We start from the raw sequence: 15891 nt of genomic DNA, 5'->3' as shown, positions 1-15891 counted from the left end.
TTCATTCCTTGTTTTCTTTGAAAATATCCATCCATTTATCCATTCTTCTCCACGTAACTATGGTTGGACCATGAAGACAAAAGGTCCAGAAATGGACCCCAGACATCCTTCTACCCAGCTCCTCCTCTGGGGGATCATAAGGCGTTCACAGGCCAGAAAGGTTATATATTCTTCTTGTGAGTTCTGGGTCTTCTCTGAATGAAGTGTGACAGAAGGAGCACCCAGGCATCCTAATCAGATGAGGAGTGACCTCAACTGACTCCTTTCAATGTGGAGGAGCAGCAGCTCTACTCCGGAGCTCCTCACCTTACCTCTAAGCTAGGGGTGTCCAATCCTGGTGCTCGAGGGCCACTATCCTGCATGTTTTTCTTGTTTCTCTGCTCCAACACACCTGATTTGAATTGATGGCAGATTAACAGGTTTCTGCAGAACAAGAAGAGGTAATTTAACCACTGAATCCGAAAAAATTAATCAAAACATGCAGGATAGTGTCCCTCGAGGACCAGAATTGCCCATCTCTGCTCTAAGCCCTGCCTTCTTCGAAGGAAGCTCATTTCAGCTGCTTGTAACCAGGATCTTATGGATCATGACCAAAAAGAATAGTTCATGCATAGGTGAAGGTTGGAATGTGGACAGACCAGTAAATCAAATGCTTTCCTTTTTCACCGCAACAGAGCGGAGGGACACCTTCATTACCGCAGACGAGGCCCCAATCTGGTGATCTCTCTGCCACTTCATCTTCCCATCACTTGTGAACAAGATTTCCAGATACCTGAACTCCTCCGCCTGAGACAGAGTCTCACCCTTGTGTTGTTATTAAACGGCACAAAATGGTTTTAAGTTAAAATAGCCTTTTATTGTTACACAAATGTTTCTGAACAGAGACAACAAGTGAACATGAATTTGACTAACTGGCACATTGTTCAGCTTAGTTTATCTTTACAGGAAGTAAAGATCAGGGCAGGACATTTAAAAGCTCACTGTGAGGTAAATCGATACTGATAGGAAAGTAAATAAAACAAATTTTGTTAGAGGGGGAAAAAATAATAAACCTCTGGACACATTGATGCAACATTATATCAGTGCTTCACATTTCCTGTATAAATCTTGTTAAGTTACTACTAAGAACCACAGTTTTAATGATTAATGGCTCTCTGGGCAGAATCAATGAATCCTTCCACATCAGTAAACATTTTGTGCTCAACATGCAGCAGCAAACACCAGAGAGGCGCGTGGCAGTTTTACAAACTGAAGTTTCCATTAATTTATGCACCTTTTTTCTTTTTGCTCGCTCTGTGTGCAAAATGAACATTAGTTCTTGTTTAGTTTTAAGTGTCTTTGTGTAAACAGGGATGGAAAATGTACCTGTGACGGTTAATCCGACAGCAGATACTCGTGTAAACAAGAAGAAGAAAACTGTACATGAGAGCAGCTGCATTAAAAACAAGAACCAATTTTCACCACGTCCAAATGGTGATGTCGCTTCATTTTAAACACTCTCCTTCCAAACTCAGACATTAAACATGGGGTTAGAGCAGTTTTGCTGCTGCTCAAAGAATTAATCAAACAAATAATTTTAAAAGTTAATAGTCAATTAGATTAAATCAAAAAGTAAGGACACTTTTCATCTTTGCTAAAAGGTAATAAAAGTGTTAAATCTGATTTAACTAATATAATACAAAACATGTTCTTACAAATACCTAATCTGTGGGTAATCAATATTTTATAACTCAACAAAGTTTTAAACAAAGATCTTTTAGCACTCAGAGCAAATGTGAGGGATACATTTCAGCTACAACCTCATCAATCTTTAGGTAATTGTTTGTAAAAAATTACTGCCTTATAGCCTTTATTGTGTTAGCTAAGGTCAGTTAGCTGGGGTGGCCATGTTGCATTGGGGTGACTCCAAAGGTTAATCAGTTTTGGATCTACATCCAGTGATTGCTTTGTGAGAGTTTCATTAAAGTTTACCCACTGATTCATGAATTGTGTTGCTAACAGACAAACAAAGACATGAGCACAAACAGGGAATTACATTATCACCTGCCTTTCATGTTGGTGGGCGATAATGACTTTGGAAGACTCTGTAGTAAAACAGGATATAATCATAACAGCAGCATTCTGATAAATATTGTTTTTTTCTTATTATACTTTGTTTGGTATTTTATCTCGTGGTGTCGCTTTCTTGCAAATGTGTTGTCAAGATGTAACGGCACTCTTGGTTTAGCAGCTTTGATGCCAATAATGATTTTATTTAGGTTCAAAACAGAAATCATAATTCCAAATAACTTCTGCAGGGTTTGTATTCTGCGTGAAACATGATGAAGATCAGGAGAAAATCGTGACTTATGGTGCTTTCTCTGGTTTACATAATAAACTGGTCTTTCTTGAAAAATCCACTCATAATTTTGAATTTATCTGCATTAAGGCATCTCCAAATTTGACCATTTCGGTGCCAATAAAGTACCAAAGACTAAACAAAAAAACAAGAATCAAGGAAGTTTCGATCCAGCAATGAGTAATGCTGCAATGAGTAAAAAAATGCAGCAATGAGTAAAAAATAAAGTTTTTTTTCTGTTTTTGGAGGCATAAAAATCATTAAAAACTTAGAGGTTTAACTCTACATCAGGTAAAGTTGAAGTGAATTTTTCACAGTAATATTCTCAGAAGGAAACATGGTAACAAACCAGAAATACCAAATTTTAAATGCTTGGATTTTTGTCGTGCCATCTTTCAAAAGTATCAATTTTAAAATAAGCAGTTCATTACCTCCACTTCAGTTCAATTAAGTACCACATACAAAAATAAACATGTGAAAATCCTTGTATTTGACAGAAATATGTAACTGCAACCGAAATCCCCAACTTGATTATGCTATTTTGCCACCAGAGTGTTTTATGTCAGTTTTTCTACATCTGTGGAGTTTTTTTTTTTTTTCCCTCAATCGTAGATTCCTCTGACACGTTTATTCTCGGGGTCAAACGGAGATTTGAGGTGAGCCTTGGCCTTGTACGTCACTCCCATCCTCTCCAGGGTGAACTCACCACTTTTAATGAAATCAGCACTCACCTAATAAAAAAGGTGGGGGGGAGGGGGGAACAAAGAGAATAAAAAGACTAAATAGAGAAAACAGTGATGAAAATCAAAATCTAAGAAATAAGAAATAATGCAGATTGAAGCAAACGCGCTTAAAAATAATCTTCTCCACTGGATTTCTGCTCCAAAACAAATTATTTCCAAAACATTCACAGCAAAAGGAACAGAACAGCTTGAAAGTTATAAATGCAGGAAGCAGTGAAGGAACTCATGAGTCAGTGTCGGCTCCCCTGAAACACAGAAAGCTAATTTTCCCTCCCTGCAGCACTCCTACTGATCTGCCACTCTCTCCTTCAGTTCCACTCAAACACACGCAGCTGTTTGCAAAACTTCAGGGACAAAGACTTTCAGTCTGATTTCTTGAAGATGTGCCCAGAGCTCAAGGATTTAAGCTAAATGTTAAACCCAGCGTTGCATTCAAAAATTAAATGATTTATATACTGGAGAGGTGAGTTTTATTCCACAAATGGAGCAACGAGAATAAAAAGAGATTTAAAGTTTCTCTATGCAAGAGGACGAGGTTCCTGCACATTTTCCCATTTCCCAATTCCATCCTCAAACTTCCAGTTTTATCACTTCATGTTCAAGCTATTTTAAATTTCCAAACACAAAGGTTTACTGGACACTTACAACAGATATTTGTAGAAATAATTGGATGCAAGATTACATAGAACGAACAACAGAAAATATATTTTTTTGTAAAGGCATTAAAAAAATGAAGAACAAAGGATCTGCTTAAATTCTGAACATGTTAACAGAAATAAAATAGGAATATATGTGTATATATATAAAAAAAATTGGCTGAGGTATAGCTAACTTTGTGTTTGAAAAGTTGATTAGCTGTGGCGTCCATCTTGAATTGGGTTGACCCCACATGTTAATGAGTTGTAAATGTGCATCCAATAATTACTTTCTGAGAGTTTCATTAAAATCTGTCCACCGGTTCATGAGATATACTGTACCTCGGTGTTGTCATTGATAAAAAGCTTTCCTTCAAGTGTCACTTTGACCACATTTAAATAAAACTAGGATCTATTTAAAAATATTTCCTGCATCCCCCCTTTCTTTTGTAAACATCTTGTGTCTGCAACTTTTCTGCCACTGCTGGACTCCGGTGATGTTTATATGAACGCCCCGGCCATCTCTCCGCTCATGCTGGATGCTGCATATCATGGAGTCGTGCGATTTATAACAAAATGTAAACCTCTCACGCACCACTGTACCCCATCCTCGCCGAGAAACCGGCCATCACTATCCACCAGCAGACTCCTACACTGGTATACTTTAATTTACAAATCCATCCGAGGCCTGCTGCCTTCATACCTGCATTCAAAGATGTCACAGAGACAATAATTCACAGCCTACGCTCCCAGGATTTTCATTTCTTTCACTTTCCTCTCAGTTCCCACACAACTTGGGCAAAAAGGCCTTCTCCTGTTTTCCTATTTTGCTCCATCTTCCTGGAATACTCTGCAGCCAGAACTGAAATTGTCCAGTTTGATCCCTCTGGGACATTTTAAGCACATTTCAAAGAAAATGGAAACATCACCATTTCAATTTATTATTATTTTTTATTTTTAGGTTTTCTTTAAACTCTGCTACCTTTTAAATGCCAAGATAATGTTTCATGATTACTGTATTGTTGTTTTATGTGACTGATGTTCTGCGTCTGTGTTACAGGTCTCTCTTGAAAATGAGCCTGTCTACCTCATGTCTACCAGTCTGAATGAAATTACCAGTAAAAGTAAATAAATAAAAAATATATTTTTTATAACACACACATATAGGTAATTGCATTATTGCCTGTTGCTATGAAAGACAGGTGTTAATGTATAATGAAACCAAAAAAAAAAAATACCCTGAAAAGAAACTAGGATGAAATAAATCCAGCAGAATAATAAAAATGGTTTTAATATAGGTGTGTGTGTAAAGCTCTTACCACTCCTCCATCAGGGTTGCGGATGTATCCATAGCCAAGAGTTCTGTCGATAAAAAAGCCGTATTCAGATCGCCGTAGGTGACCGACGGGAACACCGTTTCGGAAAACAGCCTCCAAACCAAACATCGGTACTTTCCTGATGTAGAGCAAAGAGAAAAACAGATGAAGTTAAAATACATTCATTTCAAAATTCTCTAACTAAATTCACAAACTACTCTACAAGGTTAACTATTTAAATTTTTTGGAGAAATGTAACAAAGCTGATAAGTAGATTTGTGGACAGAGGCCTAAATACAGAAAACTTAGTTTTAGAGGATAAACAAAAAGCTGAATTTTCTTTTTTCCTTGAAGACTTAATTACAGCCTTACGACAAAAGCTTTACTAACTCATCAATAGTGAAGCAGACGATGCGCCTCTTCAGCCCCTCTTCCTTCTGTTTCTCCAGTCGTTCGCGTCCCTGAAAGGGGATGGAACTCTTCAGTTTGCAGGTGAAGGCAAGCCCCGCCTCCAGGGGTGTGTCATCAGGGCGGAGGTCGGCGTGCCAGTGTCTGTAGCCTGACAAAAAAATCGGAGCAGAAAACGGTGAAAAAAACAAGCAAAAACTGGGAACTCTGGTAACTTTCAGGCACAGAATAACTAAACATCCCTTTCATCCCTCCAAAACACGTTAAAATGTAGAATCAAACTGTCTAAATTTTCCTAAATGTGTAGCTGAGCTGGAACCGGATGATATGTTTACCCTTCTCGATGCTGAGCGAGTCGATGGCTCTGTAGCCCGAGTTGATGATGCCGTGATTCGCACCAGCAGCCATGACAGCTCTGTAGACGGGAATACACGAGTCTTTGGGAATGTGCAGCTCCCAGCCGAGCTCTCCGACGAATGACAGACGCATCGCTCGCACCTGGGATGACAGCGAAGGGTAGAGAGGCGCTTTAGAGAGAAGCAGAGACGTACGTGGAGAACCAAGCTGCCACATTTAACTGGAGATATTGCTCTAGTAAGAAAACAGAAATGGAAGGAAATTTAAAACGAACGTCATTCAATTAATGCATATCACCAGTTTTAAACTAAGATCATCTTTTGGTGGGAAAAGGGAGAATTGTTTAAACCTTACAAATAACATTATGCACAATGTCATGCAATATCGTGAAATGTCATGCTCAAGAGTATTTTCGTGAATGACTCTCAGCTACTACCACATTAAATTTTAGATCCCTACCTGTAAAATTAACTGAGATATAGCCATGTTTTATGTTGGAAACTGTTTTCCAAGTTGGTGCAATGACAGCACGTCCATTTGGCCGGTCAGTGGGTCACTTTGGGCCCCATATGTACATCGTGAAGCTTTGGGGAGGGTTCTACAGAGAAGCATGTGCTTACAACGAGCACCAGACGCATGCATGCCTCACACACAGCGACACGTGTCCACTTAGCAGCCAAAAGCAAACAGAAACACAAACAAGTTCACGCGCAAACACACATTCATCTGAACAATGGTGCACGCCGGCGCACCCGCCGCAGATGACAAGTTGGGAAAATAAAGGCAGGCAGGGAGAGAGTAATGAGCTGTGAGGGGTGCAGAGGAGCAGGAAGAGCTCTGCACAGTACATGCAGCTCTGCAGACATTAAAATGTCACCGAGACACGGCCAACAACCAGCTGGAAAACAGCACACTCGCACACACATTCCTGTAGAGCGGCGTGTAGCTGCAGAATAAAACCACCAGGATGTTGAATAATTCACACAAGAGCAACTAAGACAGACTGAGCTCGAGTGAGCATATGTGTCGCCGCGTGAATCTGCACAACATGCTCTCTTAGGTCAGCTGGGTCACGTCACCTTACAGATTATTCTGTAGGATAAAAACACAGCCAGTTCGAAAGCCATACAGCTCTTCTTATTAGCCTCTGCTCTGAACTTTTTCTGTTATAGCACCTCTTAGATTGAAGGGAAAAAGGTGTGAAATGAAAAAAGGGAAAAGAACAAATTAAACTTAGAGTGTATTGAGTTATTATTTCACAAGGACACTTTGAGGGCTGCCATTTATTCTCCCTGAACACACAGTTTTACAGTCTGTCATGGCTGAATCTTTGAAATCATAAGCAATTTTTTTTCCCCTCCTAGTGGTATAATTTGCATCTGATGATTGAGTTTAGCCACCAAGTGTGTGTGCGTGCTCATAGTCACCTGATGTCCAGCAGCATTGACGATTTTGTGGGTGGAGAAAGGAAAAGCTTCGTTGCTCAGGTCTGTGTCCAAGACCTCCTGTAATACCTCTCGACTGTAAATGAAAACAAACAAACAAAAAATTAAACAAATGGGTTTATTCTTCTAATTTCTGCCCATGAGGCTGACATCCTGTCTATTTTTAGGACTCTGCTTAAGACTTTTCTTTTTGATAAATCCTGTAGTTAGGGTTAATTTGGGTTTCTTAAGCTGTCCCTTAGTTATGCTGCTATAAACTTAGACTGCTGAAACTGATTACATGTCTTCACTCTGCTGCTCTCGTTACTCTCTCTACTCTCCATGTTTATACACGCAGTTATTGTTGCCATTAACTTGTCCTCTTCGTTTTCTTCCCGTAAAAACTACACCTGGACCGGTCCTCTCAAACGCCAGCCGGTCGAGGCAGATGGCCGGTTCTGGTTCTGCTGAAGGTTTCTTCCTGTTCCAAGGGAGTTGTTCCTTTCCACTGTCATCTCTGTGCTTCTCAAGCTGTGACAAAGTGGAGTTTCGACACAACCGGCTGGATTCCTTAGATGAATTTTACTAATTGACGTTTCATAATGTGCTGCATGTGAATGTATTATATTATAATAAGAACTGAATTAGGTTAGGTTGGGTTACTTTATTTATACCAAAGGGTAGATTTGTTTTGCAGTGATTCAAAGCATACATATCCATGTGCACACACACTATAAAGAGTAAAAACACAATAACATAACCAGAACCATGTAATGTTGATGTGTTTTGAGCTGTAACTAGATCTGAATTTGAATTAGATTTATGATTTATACTTGGTTTTTTTCTTTTGTACAGTGCCCCAAGAGGATTTTACTTGTGAATTGGCACAATATAAATAAAAAAAATCAGAAACTTTATATCTGTACATACACCTTTGCTATAATAATGAGAAAATGTACATTTTTTTCTTATCCTAAAATTCAAACTTGAAACCAATATTACATAAAGATGAGTCAAGAGGGGAAAAAATTATTAAGTTTAGATCACATTTCTACTTGTGAGCCGGTCTGTTTGTGTGTGGGAAGATGGAGAAAACAATGTGCAGGTTCTTTTTTTTTTAAAGAGGTATTTTTACAGTGGAGTGGCACAAAGCCAGGGCTGTAGATGTTTCTGCATCTTTGTGCAAATCCCTTCTTCTAAAAACTGATGTGTCGTCATAGATGTAGAAACATGTGGGCACGGGCACATATAAAGCTATTTTTATTTGCACATAAACATGTGTGCAAAAAAAAAAAAAACACTGGCCAATATCTTCTTCAAGCTGTTCTTCGACTTTCTTCACTGAACTCAAAAAGCAAAGTTAGAGAAATTTAATGGTGACTGCTGAGTAAAAGCAAAACTGACTTGTTAAAGCTAAAAGCAGGAAAACACTAACTAAAAGCCAAAACTACCAAAAGGCTAGCTAAAAGTAACAGAACAGCAGGTAAAATCCAAAATAACAAAAAGCTAAAACTGAAAGAATGGTAACTAAAAGTAGCATAAGAAGACAAATATAGAGCAGAAATAGATTTGAAAGACAATGTTTTTGAAGGAACTGAAGAGATCTCAATGTATTTCTGTGGGGAACATATTTGTAAATAAAATTAAATATTTTAAAAAAGTTACAAAAAGCCCACAGTACCCATCTCCTGAATGTGCTGAATGTTTTGATGTGTCTAAAACACCTAAGGTATGCAGAAAAACAGGAAGCCAGTCGTGTGTTCTGACTCAGCATTCAGTGAAAGTGTGTGCACTCACGTACGGGAAGAGGGCTTTTGTTCCCAGCATTTGTTTCCCTGACTTGTCAGCTGTGGATTCAGGGATGCATGCGTAGACGCAAGATATCACATCATTTCATCAATTATAGATGCGGTTCATAATTACAAAGCAGGTGACGGAGCATTTGTTTCAAGCTATCAGAACATGATGCCAAGCTGTGTGGGTAAAAAAAAAAGCTGCAAGTTTCAAGACTTCTGTCTCTGGAGGATTTGAAGGAAGCGCCGTACGGAGAGAAAACACAAACGCGGTTCTGTAAACACCGCAATCTAGTCCTGCTTTACATGAATCCATTTGCTTCCTTGAGAAACAGAAGCCAAATATTGGAAGAGTCATTTCCTGCAATCCCTCAAACATGTAATGCATAATTACAGGGCTGTGCAAAGACAGGCAACGCAGATGTCAATTTTTGTCAATGATATCCATAAACACACACACACACACACACACACACACACACACAGAGGGAGGGAAAATCCACAGATGCAAATGTTTGTTTGGATGCTCATGAAAACTCAAAGGGACCCACAATGTGGAGCTAAGTTGTAGTGACACAGTTGCTCCTAGTTTGATGTCAGCAGGATGGATAGAAAAACCTGAGAACACAGGTGAGGTAACAGTAGGTCGATCGAGCAGCAACAGAAGAGGGGGTGGGGGGAGGGATACGATCTCCACAGAGGGAGGAAGAAAGAGGAAGATGAGAAAAGCCTCAAGGAAAAGAAATCGACAAAGCCCACACAGAGAACGGGGTGGACGGACCCTCCAGCTGCTGCTGAGAGGGAAGAACAAAGGCAGGGCAGCGAGGTGGGGAGGAGAGGAGGTGAGAGGGGAGGAAACAATAGTCGGAGGTGAGCAGAGACTAAGATCAAGAAGAAGAAAGTTGGCCTGGCTTGCTCTGTGAGTAAAAGCAACAAAGGAAGGCTGTAGGAAGGAAGAACAAAGTGTCCAACCTGGACTACCTTCCTTTTTTATACATATATCAGCAGCTGCATTTTTTCTTACCTACAACACACAATTTTTATTTCATATATATATACACAAACTAAAAAAGAAGATTAAAATTTAGTCAAATTATTTCACCAATTCCCTTCTCCCTCCACCCCCACCTCTTGGGTCCCTGGATGCTGATCATCCCCATGTCTTCAGAGTGGTCTGTCAGCTGGCACCGGAAGCCTTGGTCCTGAATAACCGTTCTAATATGGTTCCAGTTGTGTTCTGCAACACCGCCTCCGATGGCCAGGTAGTATGCATCACCTGGAGCAAAGAATTAGGGAAAATAGAAAAATGCTAGTCAAGCAGCAGAAAGAAAAAAAACTATGAATCATTTACTGTTTATCAATTATTTGCAAAGTATAAATGATCTCATGCTTCTGTCCAATATTCATGTACAAATACACATTAAACAGAAAAGTTATAGCTTAGTTTGTCTCGTTTTATTCATGAATGCCGGGGTAACAAAAATGAAAGACTCCTGCCACGTTCAGTTTAAAACTCAGCTCTTTTGGTTCGTTTTGCATCTTTCTATTACAGCAGTACTGAATCAAACTCACCGTTGGACTCTGGTGCCAGGGGCAGGTTGGCAGCACCGGGCTCCAATCTGCTCACCGTCAGGTCGGCCTCAGACCCCCCTCTCTTGTTCAACATGCAGGTGTACACAATGGAACCTGAAACATGCAGAAAACAAACACTGAATAAACACGAATTAGTGTGAAAGTCTTAAAAGGAGAGCCCTGAAATAACAGCCCTGTTTCTGACAGTTTGTGATAAACTCAGTGCAGATATGTGACTGTGTGCATTTTTCTGACATTATATGTAAACAAAACATTTTTTTTATGCTTTTGTGTAATGGTTAGCGAGAAAACAAATATAAGCCATAGTAAAAGTGCAATGACTACTTGGAAAATCTGTTAACAAAGACAGTTAAATTAAGACATCATCATCACTTCCTAATGAATGACGGGGGACACAAACTCATTGCCTGTGCATCATCCATTTGCCAAAGGAGCTGTGACAGTCATATTTGTCAGTGTTGTTTAATAAAAAATGTCTGAGGGTGCTCTAGAAGTATAACTGTAAGCCTGCTGGTACATGCACTGTTCACATCATCACTGCTGATTAAGACAAACTGGGAGCAAAAGGAGAAGGGACAGGTGAAACGAAATCAGCAACACGATGCGAGATAGGCGACAGTTCAGATCTTTTGAAATGGGGTTCTATGGAAACAATATGCACAAATAATACCTTACTTGCTTTAGATAGCTCGTTGAACAACCTCAATTTGAAGAAAGAGAAATTAGTATTGACCAGATTGACGAGCTAGTGTGAGCGGGGCCAAGACCACAGACCCGGGACAGGCCAATCTCTACAGCACTGTGTCAGCAGAGGAGACACTGTCTAAATAATCTGGGCCAGGTGAAATAAAACACTTGACTTTATCGGACACACTGTAACATGAGCTAAACTCAAAAAGCGATCATTTTACCAGTGAATCGTCCTCAGAGTTCACTTATTCTGTTGGAGCCAGTGCTTGAGTTACTTCAAGTAAAAACAAACAAATCTTTTACCAAAATGTGCCACCTTTCATGTGCAAGCTGGTGCTCAGAGTTAGTGAAGATCATCAATAAACTAAATAATTGTGAGTTATTTTCTGAGGTAGATATTATTGTCAGCAGAGAGGCTGAAGAAAAAGCAAGGTGGCTTTGTAACTCATACACTTGTGACTGTGGAAATCAGGAGTTTAAGGTATATTAAAGCAGTAAAAACTCTCCTGTCAGTACTTCAAGCTTAACCTCTCTGACACTACATGCTGGCATTTAGAACTGGTGTTTAGAGTTTTGCTTTGGAGTGGGCTGTTTACTTCATATATTATAATCTTTTCTAGTCCCTCCGTCCAGGCCTCTTCCTTCTTCATCATATCAATCTGTTCTGCCATCAGTGTGCGAGTTTATTCGAGCAGCGATCCGACTGACCTGGCTTCTTGTTGACATCAGCCGTGAACAGCCAGTCAGCTGTCTTCTTGGCGTCTGGTCCAGTGAGATAGAACTTCCCAAAGTAGGACATGTTAAACACAGCCACGCTGTTTCTACACGAGAGGCACTCGCTCTTAATCTGCATTTAGAAAAAAATAAAATAAATAAATAAATTCAACAGGCTCATTAAGTAGAAAAATGTTTAAAAGAACATGCCATTTCTAAGACAACTGTGAATCAAAGGAACAACCTAGAGGGCAAAATTCATCACAGGAGTGAAATTAAAGGCTGGCTAACAGATTTCTGCATCACAGCTCTTGGTATCCCTTATGTCTGTCAAGCTGCTAAATTAGTTTACTGCCTAGAAACTCTTCATGCATCAAGAAACTTACAGATTGTATTCATTACCACTACTTGTTCATGACTTTTTACCCCAGTAAAGGAAGTATACTTATTTTTCTTCTTGAGACCTTTCAGAACAGAGTATCTTCAAATACATCTGACTAACCAACTTCCTGTTTTAGTTTTGGCTAAATAGGAAGTTTCCCCTCTGTCTGATGGTACTCAAACACACAACCACAGACCTGCTCTTGGTGTCTTACCACATCATGATGTGGAGGGAAGTCGAAGGTGTACTCTTTGCCTAGGAGGTCATTGTAATTGTAGTTTACATTCTTCTTAATATCGTAAGCACCATAATAATCGTAGTCTTTAACCTGCAGTAACAAATACGGCACAAACAAGTTGTTAGAGGCCAATAAAACGGAGGAGTTGTTTATTAATGACAGTCTGCAGTAATGTTAGTGTGTAGCGTGACTCTCACAGGAGCCGGCCCATCTTTGTTGAACCAGCCAGGTCTCTCCCAACCATGGCGCTCTTGAAACACACAGCCCTGCTCAGTCAGCACCTGAAACAATTAATTATACAATCAATTATATACTGAGAGCACCAGAGGTACATGCAAGGAAAATGGAAGTAAGTAAATACTCTGAAATTTTGAAAATGTTCAGTCACACGTTCATCAATCCATACTAGTAAGGCCACTCATTTCCACAATGTGAAAACATAAGCAGAGGTTCACAAGATAAAACATATGAACTTACGTCACTCAGACAACATCGGCATTAAAACTCATTCGGTGCAGTGTTTCTGACAAACTGTGGAATGCAACTGCAATATTTATTTTTATCTGTTCGGCATTTCTTTTATTACATCTATAAAAAAAACACAAGTCAATATAATTTAGTCTTCAGCTATGTTTACCAGCAAATCACTAGCACTGTTGTTTCGCCGTTTGTAATAGAAAAGCCAGTCTGGATTTCTCAGGTGTAAGTTGGTGCTGTTTCTATTTGATACAAGATGTGCAAAGTTAACTTCTTCTCCCATTAATTTCTCAGACACCATGCATCAAATTTCCAAATTTTACTTTGCATCTCACTTAATTGATAGCCGTTTTTATGAAAATTCCAAATGTGAGAAGTTGGAAATGAACCATTTAACATCTAATAACTGTGGGCTTATCTAATGTACTCGAACAGGCACAGTTTCCTGTGGATTCAGATTTATGGCGTGTTTGAGCATGTGTTAGCTCCTTAGCTTTAACACCTGGGTGCTCAAATCTATTATACTGAAACGATCAGGATAATTAAGTTTTCTTAACAGAGAAACATCCAGTTATTTCATCTTAATACCCCAGGACATATACAATAAACTGAACAATTGCCATTATGTAGCTTTACTAAAACATATTGATTCAGTCTTTGATGCTGATCCCACATGTGATTAAAAAGACTGTCAGTAACAACATTTATTACTAATGTGTAACCAGTATTTTATTGCTGTAGATCCAAGAGAGACTGTGTGTGTTCCTCTCACATCATGTCTCATTTTCACATTAGAGGCAAAAGCTGTTGTGGCTAAACAATGAGCTAAAAGCTCCTGCAACAAACTGTATGAAAGTCCCTTTTTTACAGCTCACACATTTATTTTACTGCTAGTAAAAAAATAATTCCTAAGAGCTATATTCTCCAACAATTTAGCAAAAAAAGTTGAGCTAAATGTTTAAAGCCTTGTTTTACAATAGAGGAACTGTAAAGAAAAAAAAAAAAAATAATATATATATATATATATATATATATATATATATATATATATATATATATATATATATATATATATATATATACTTTATTTCGTACCAACAGCTGCAGTAACAGTATGCTTTTTACTTCTTGAACAGTGTTTAGATAAGATATTTCAAGGCTCTCCATCCTCCTTGTTAAAACTGACAGTCGCCCACAGTTGGTAGGTATGCTGTGCTATGCTCTCCTCCGAACAGGCATCAAGCTGTCTGTCTTTTGCCAAAACTTCCCACACCGAGCTATATTTACCATCTGCGCTGCCGAGGTGGAGAAAGCGTGTGCGCAGCAGTGTCAGAGATGACTTGCTTGTGGTCTGAAATAAACCTGTATTGTCTCCTAAATGTAGAAAGCCTCATTTTTTTTGCACAGAGACAGCTTGCCCAGCGAGGCAAATCTTCAAGCGAGATATAATGTGTTGCAAAACTGCATTGAATAAAACCTCTTTTTTTTATTTTTATTCTAGGCTTATCCTGTACAAAAAGTCAATCTTCGAAACGCCTTGCAAGAAGCTTTAAATATGCAAACTGCAAAGTGTCAGAGATGCTAAATAAAACAAGCGATGAGGAAGCAGAGGACACGAGCTACAAAATACAAAGACAACTTTGCTAATGGAGACTGTGTGACAGTAATCTGTTCTGAAATGTGCCTACATGCGAGATCAGGGGGGGGGAATTTGCAACAGATGAATTGAAATGAGGTCTAAGAGGATCATTAATGTGTAAAGCATAGTGAAGAAGAGGTCCATTAGGAGTTTGTGCTGAGCTAAGTAAGAAATTAAGCCGAGAGACATTCAAGAACAAGCTACCGAAACTGAGTGGATCATTTAGAGTCAAAGACGGCTGCTGAAGAGAAAGTGACACCGCTTACTGCCATCCTCCTGAATCAGCCATACGCCTCTAGATTTGATCAGAACGAGGAAAAAGACAGAAAGACGTATGACGGTAACAGTGGGACAAGTCTACATTAAGAAATGCTGTCAGTGTGTTTGACAAGTAAAAAGCAGACAAAGAGAAGGAGTCAAAGATGTCCTGGTGAGAAAATTGTAAACTGGTTTCACACTCTGACGTTACATGGCAGGGAGGCTGTTACCTAAAAAATCCAGATATTTTTAGGTGCCTGTCAAAATATCACCTGTCAAGTGATTGGCTGAATCCTTCATCTATCAGTGTCAATCACAGGAGAGCTAACAGTGGAGGATGCTGATCATTTCTAAACAGTTTTTCTCCACCTGGCAAGATGACACATGTCTAATTTCCTTGTTTAGCTACTCTTACTTCCTTTCCTTACCACCTCCTCTGAGATCCTTGTCCCTCTAATGTATGATATGAGTGCAGGAGGGAAGAAGGAAGCATGAAGAAAGAGCAAAAAAAACTATAATCAGTTGTATTAATGCAGTTCTATGTTTAGAAAAATGTAATGACAACATTGGTTGCAATTTACCTATATTGGTTTTTCATTTGTTTTCACAACGTTAACACCAATAAAGTGTATATTTCCCTTATATTTAGTGCACAACGGATATGTGAAAAATATGTCACAACCCTTTTGTATATCATGGAAAATTTAAAAAAGAGGCATAACCATAAGAAGGGGGATGCAGGACAGAGGAGACAAGAAAAGGAATAAAAAAAAAACAACAACCCTGGATTATCTTGTGGCCATAATCTCATGAGAATCCAGCTACCTTGGAAAGAAACAAGTTATCCACATTAGAAACCCTCATGTATGAAATCAAACATTGAAAA

General features: G+C 39.0%; 1 protein-coding gene across 1 annotated transcript in view; it reads right to left on the bottom strand.

Moving 5' to 3' along the window:
* Nucleotides 1-834: 834 nt before the first annotated feature.
* Nucleotides 835-15891, bottom strand: part of sardh (sarcosine dehydrogenase) — a 33914-nt gene continuing 18857 nt past the window's right edge. Inside the window, exons 13-22 of the mRNA XM_017410640.3 lie at nt 12829-12912; nt 12608-12721; nt 12006-12144; nt 10587-10700; nt 10143-10290; nt 7225-7318; nt 5776-5938; nt 5423-5591; nt 5036-5171; nt 835-3069 (exon numbers count right to left, since the gene is read on the bottom strand). Of these exons, the coding sequence (XP_017266129.1) occupies nt 2941-3069; nt 5036-5171; nt 5423-5591; nt 5776-5938; nt 7225-7318; nt 10143-10290; nt 10587-10700; nt 12006-12144; nt 12608-12721; nt 12829-12912 (1290 nt within the window). The 3' untranslated portion in view covers nt 835-2940. The remainder of the gene's footprint in view (nt 3070-5035; nt 5172-5422; nt 5592-5775; nt 5939-7224; nt 7319-10142; nt 10291-10586; nt 10701-12005; nt 12145-12607; nt 12722-12828; nt 12913-15891) is intronic.

The sequence above is a fragment of the Kryptolebias marmoratus genome, linkage group LG14 (genome assembly GCF_001649575.2).
Source record: "Kryptolebias marmoratus isolate JLee-2015 linkage group LG14, ASM164957v2, whole genome shotgun sequence".
Lineage (NCBI taxonomy): Eukaryota > Metazoa > Chordata > Actinopteri > Cyprinodontiformes > Rivulidae > Kryptolebias > Kryptolebias marmoratus.
This window is presented reverse-complemented; position numbering and strand designations above follow the sequence as displayed.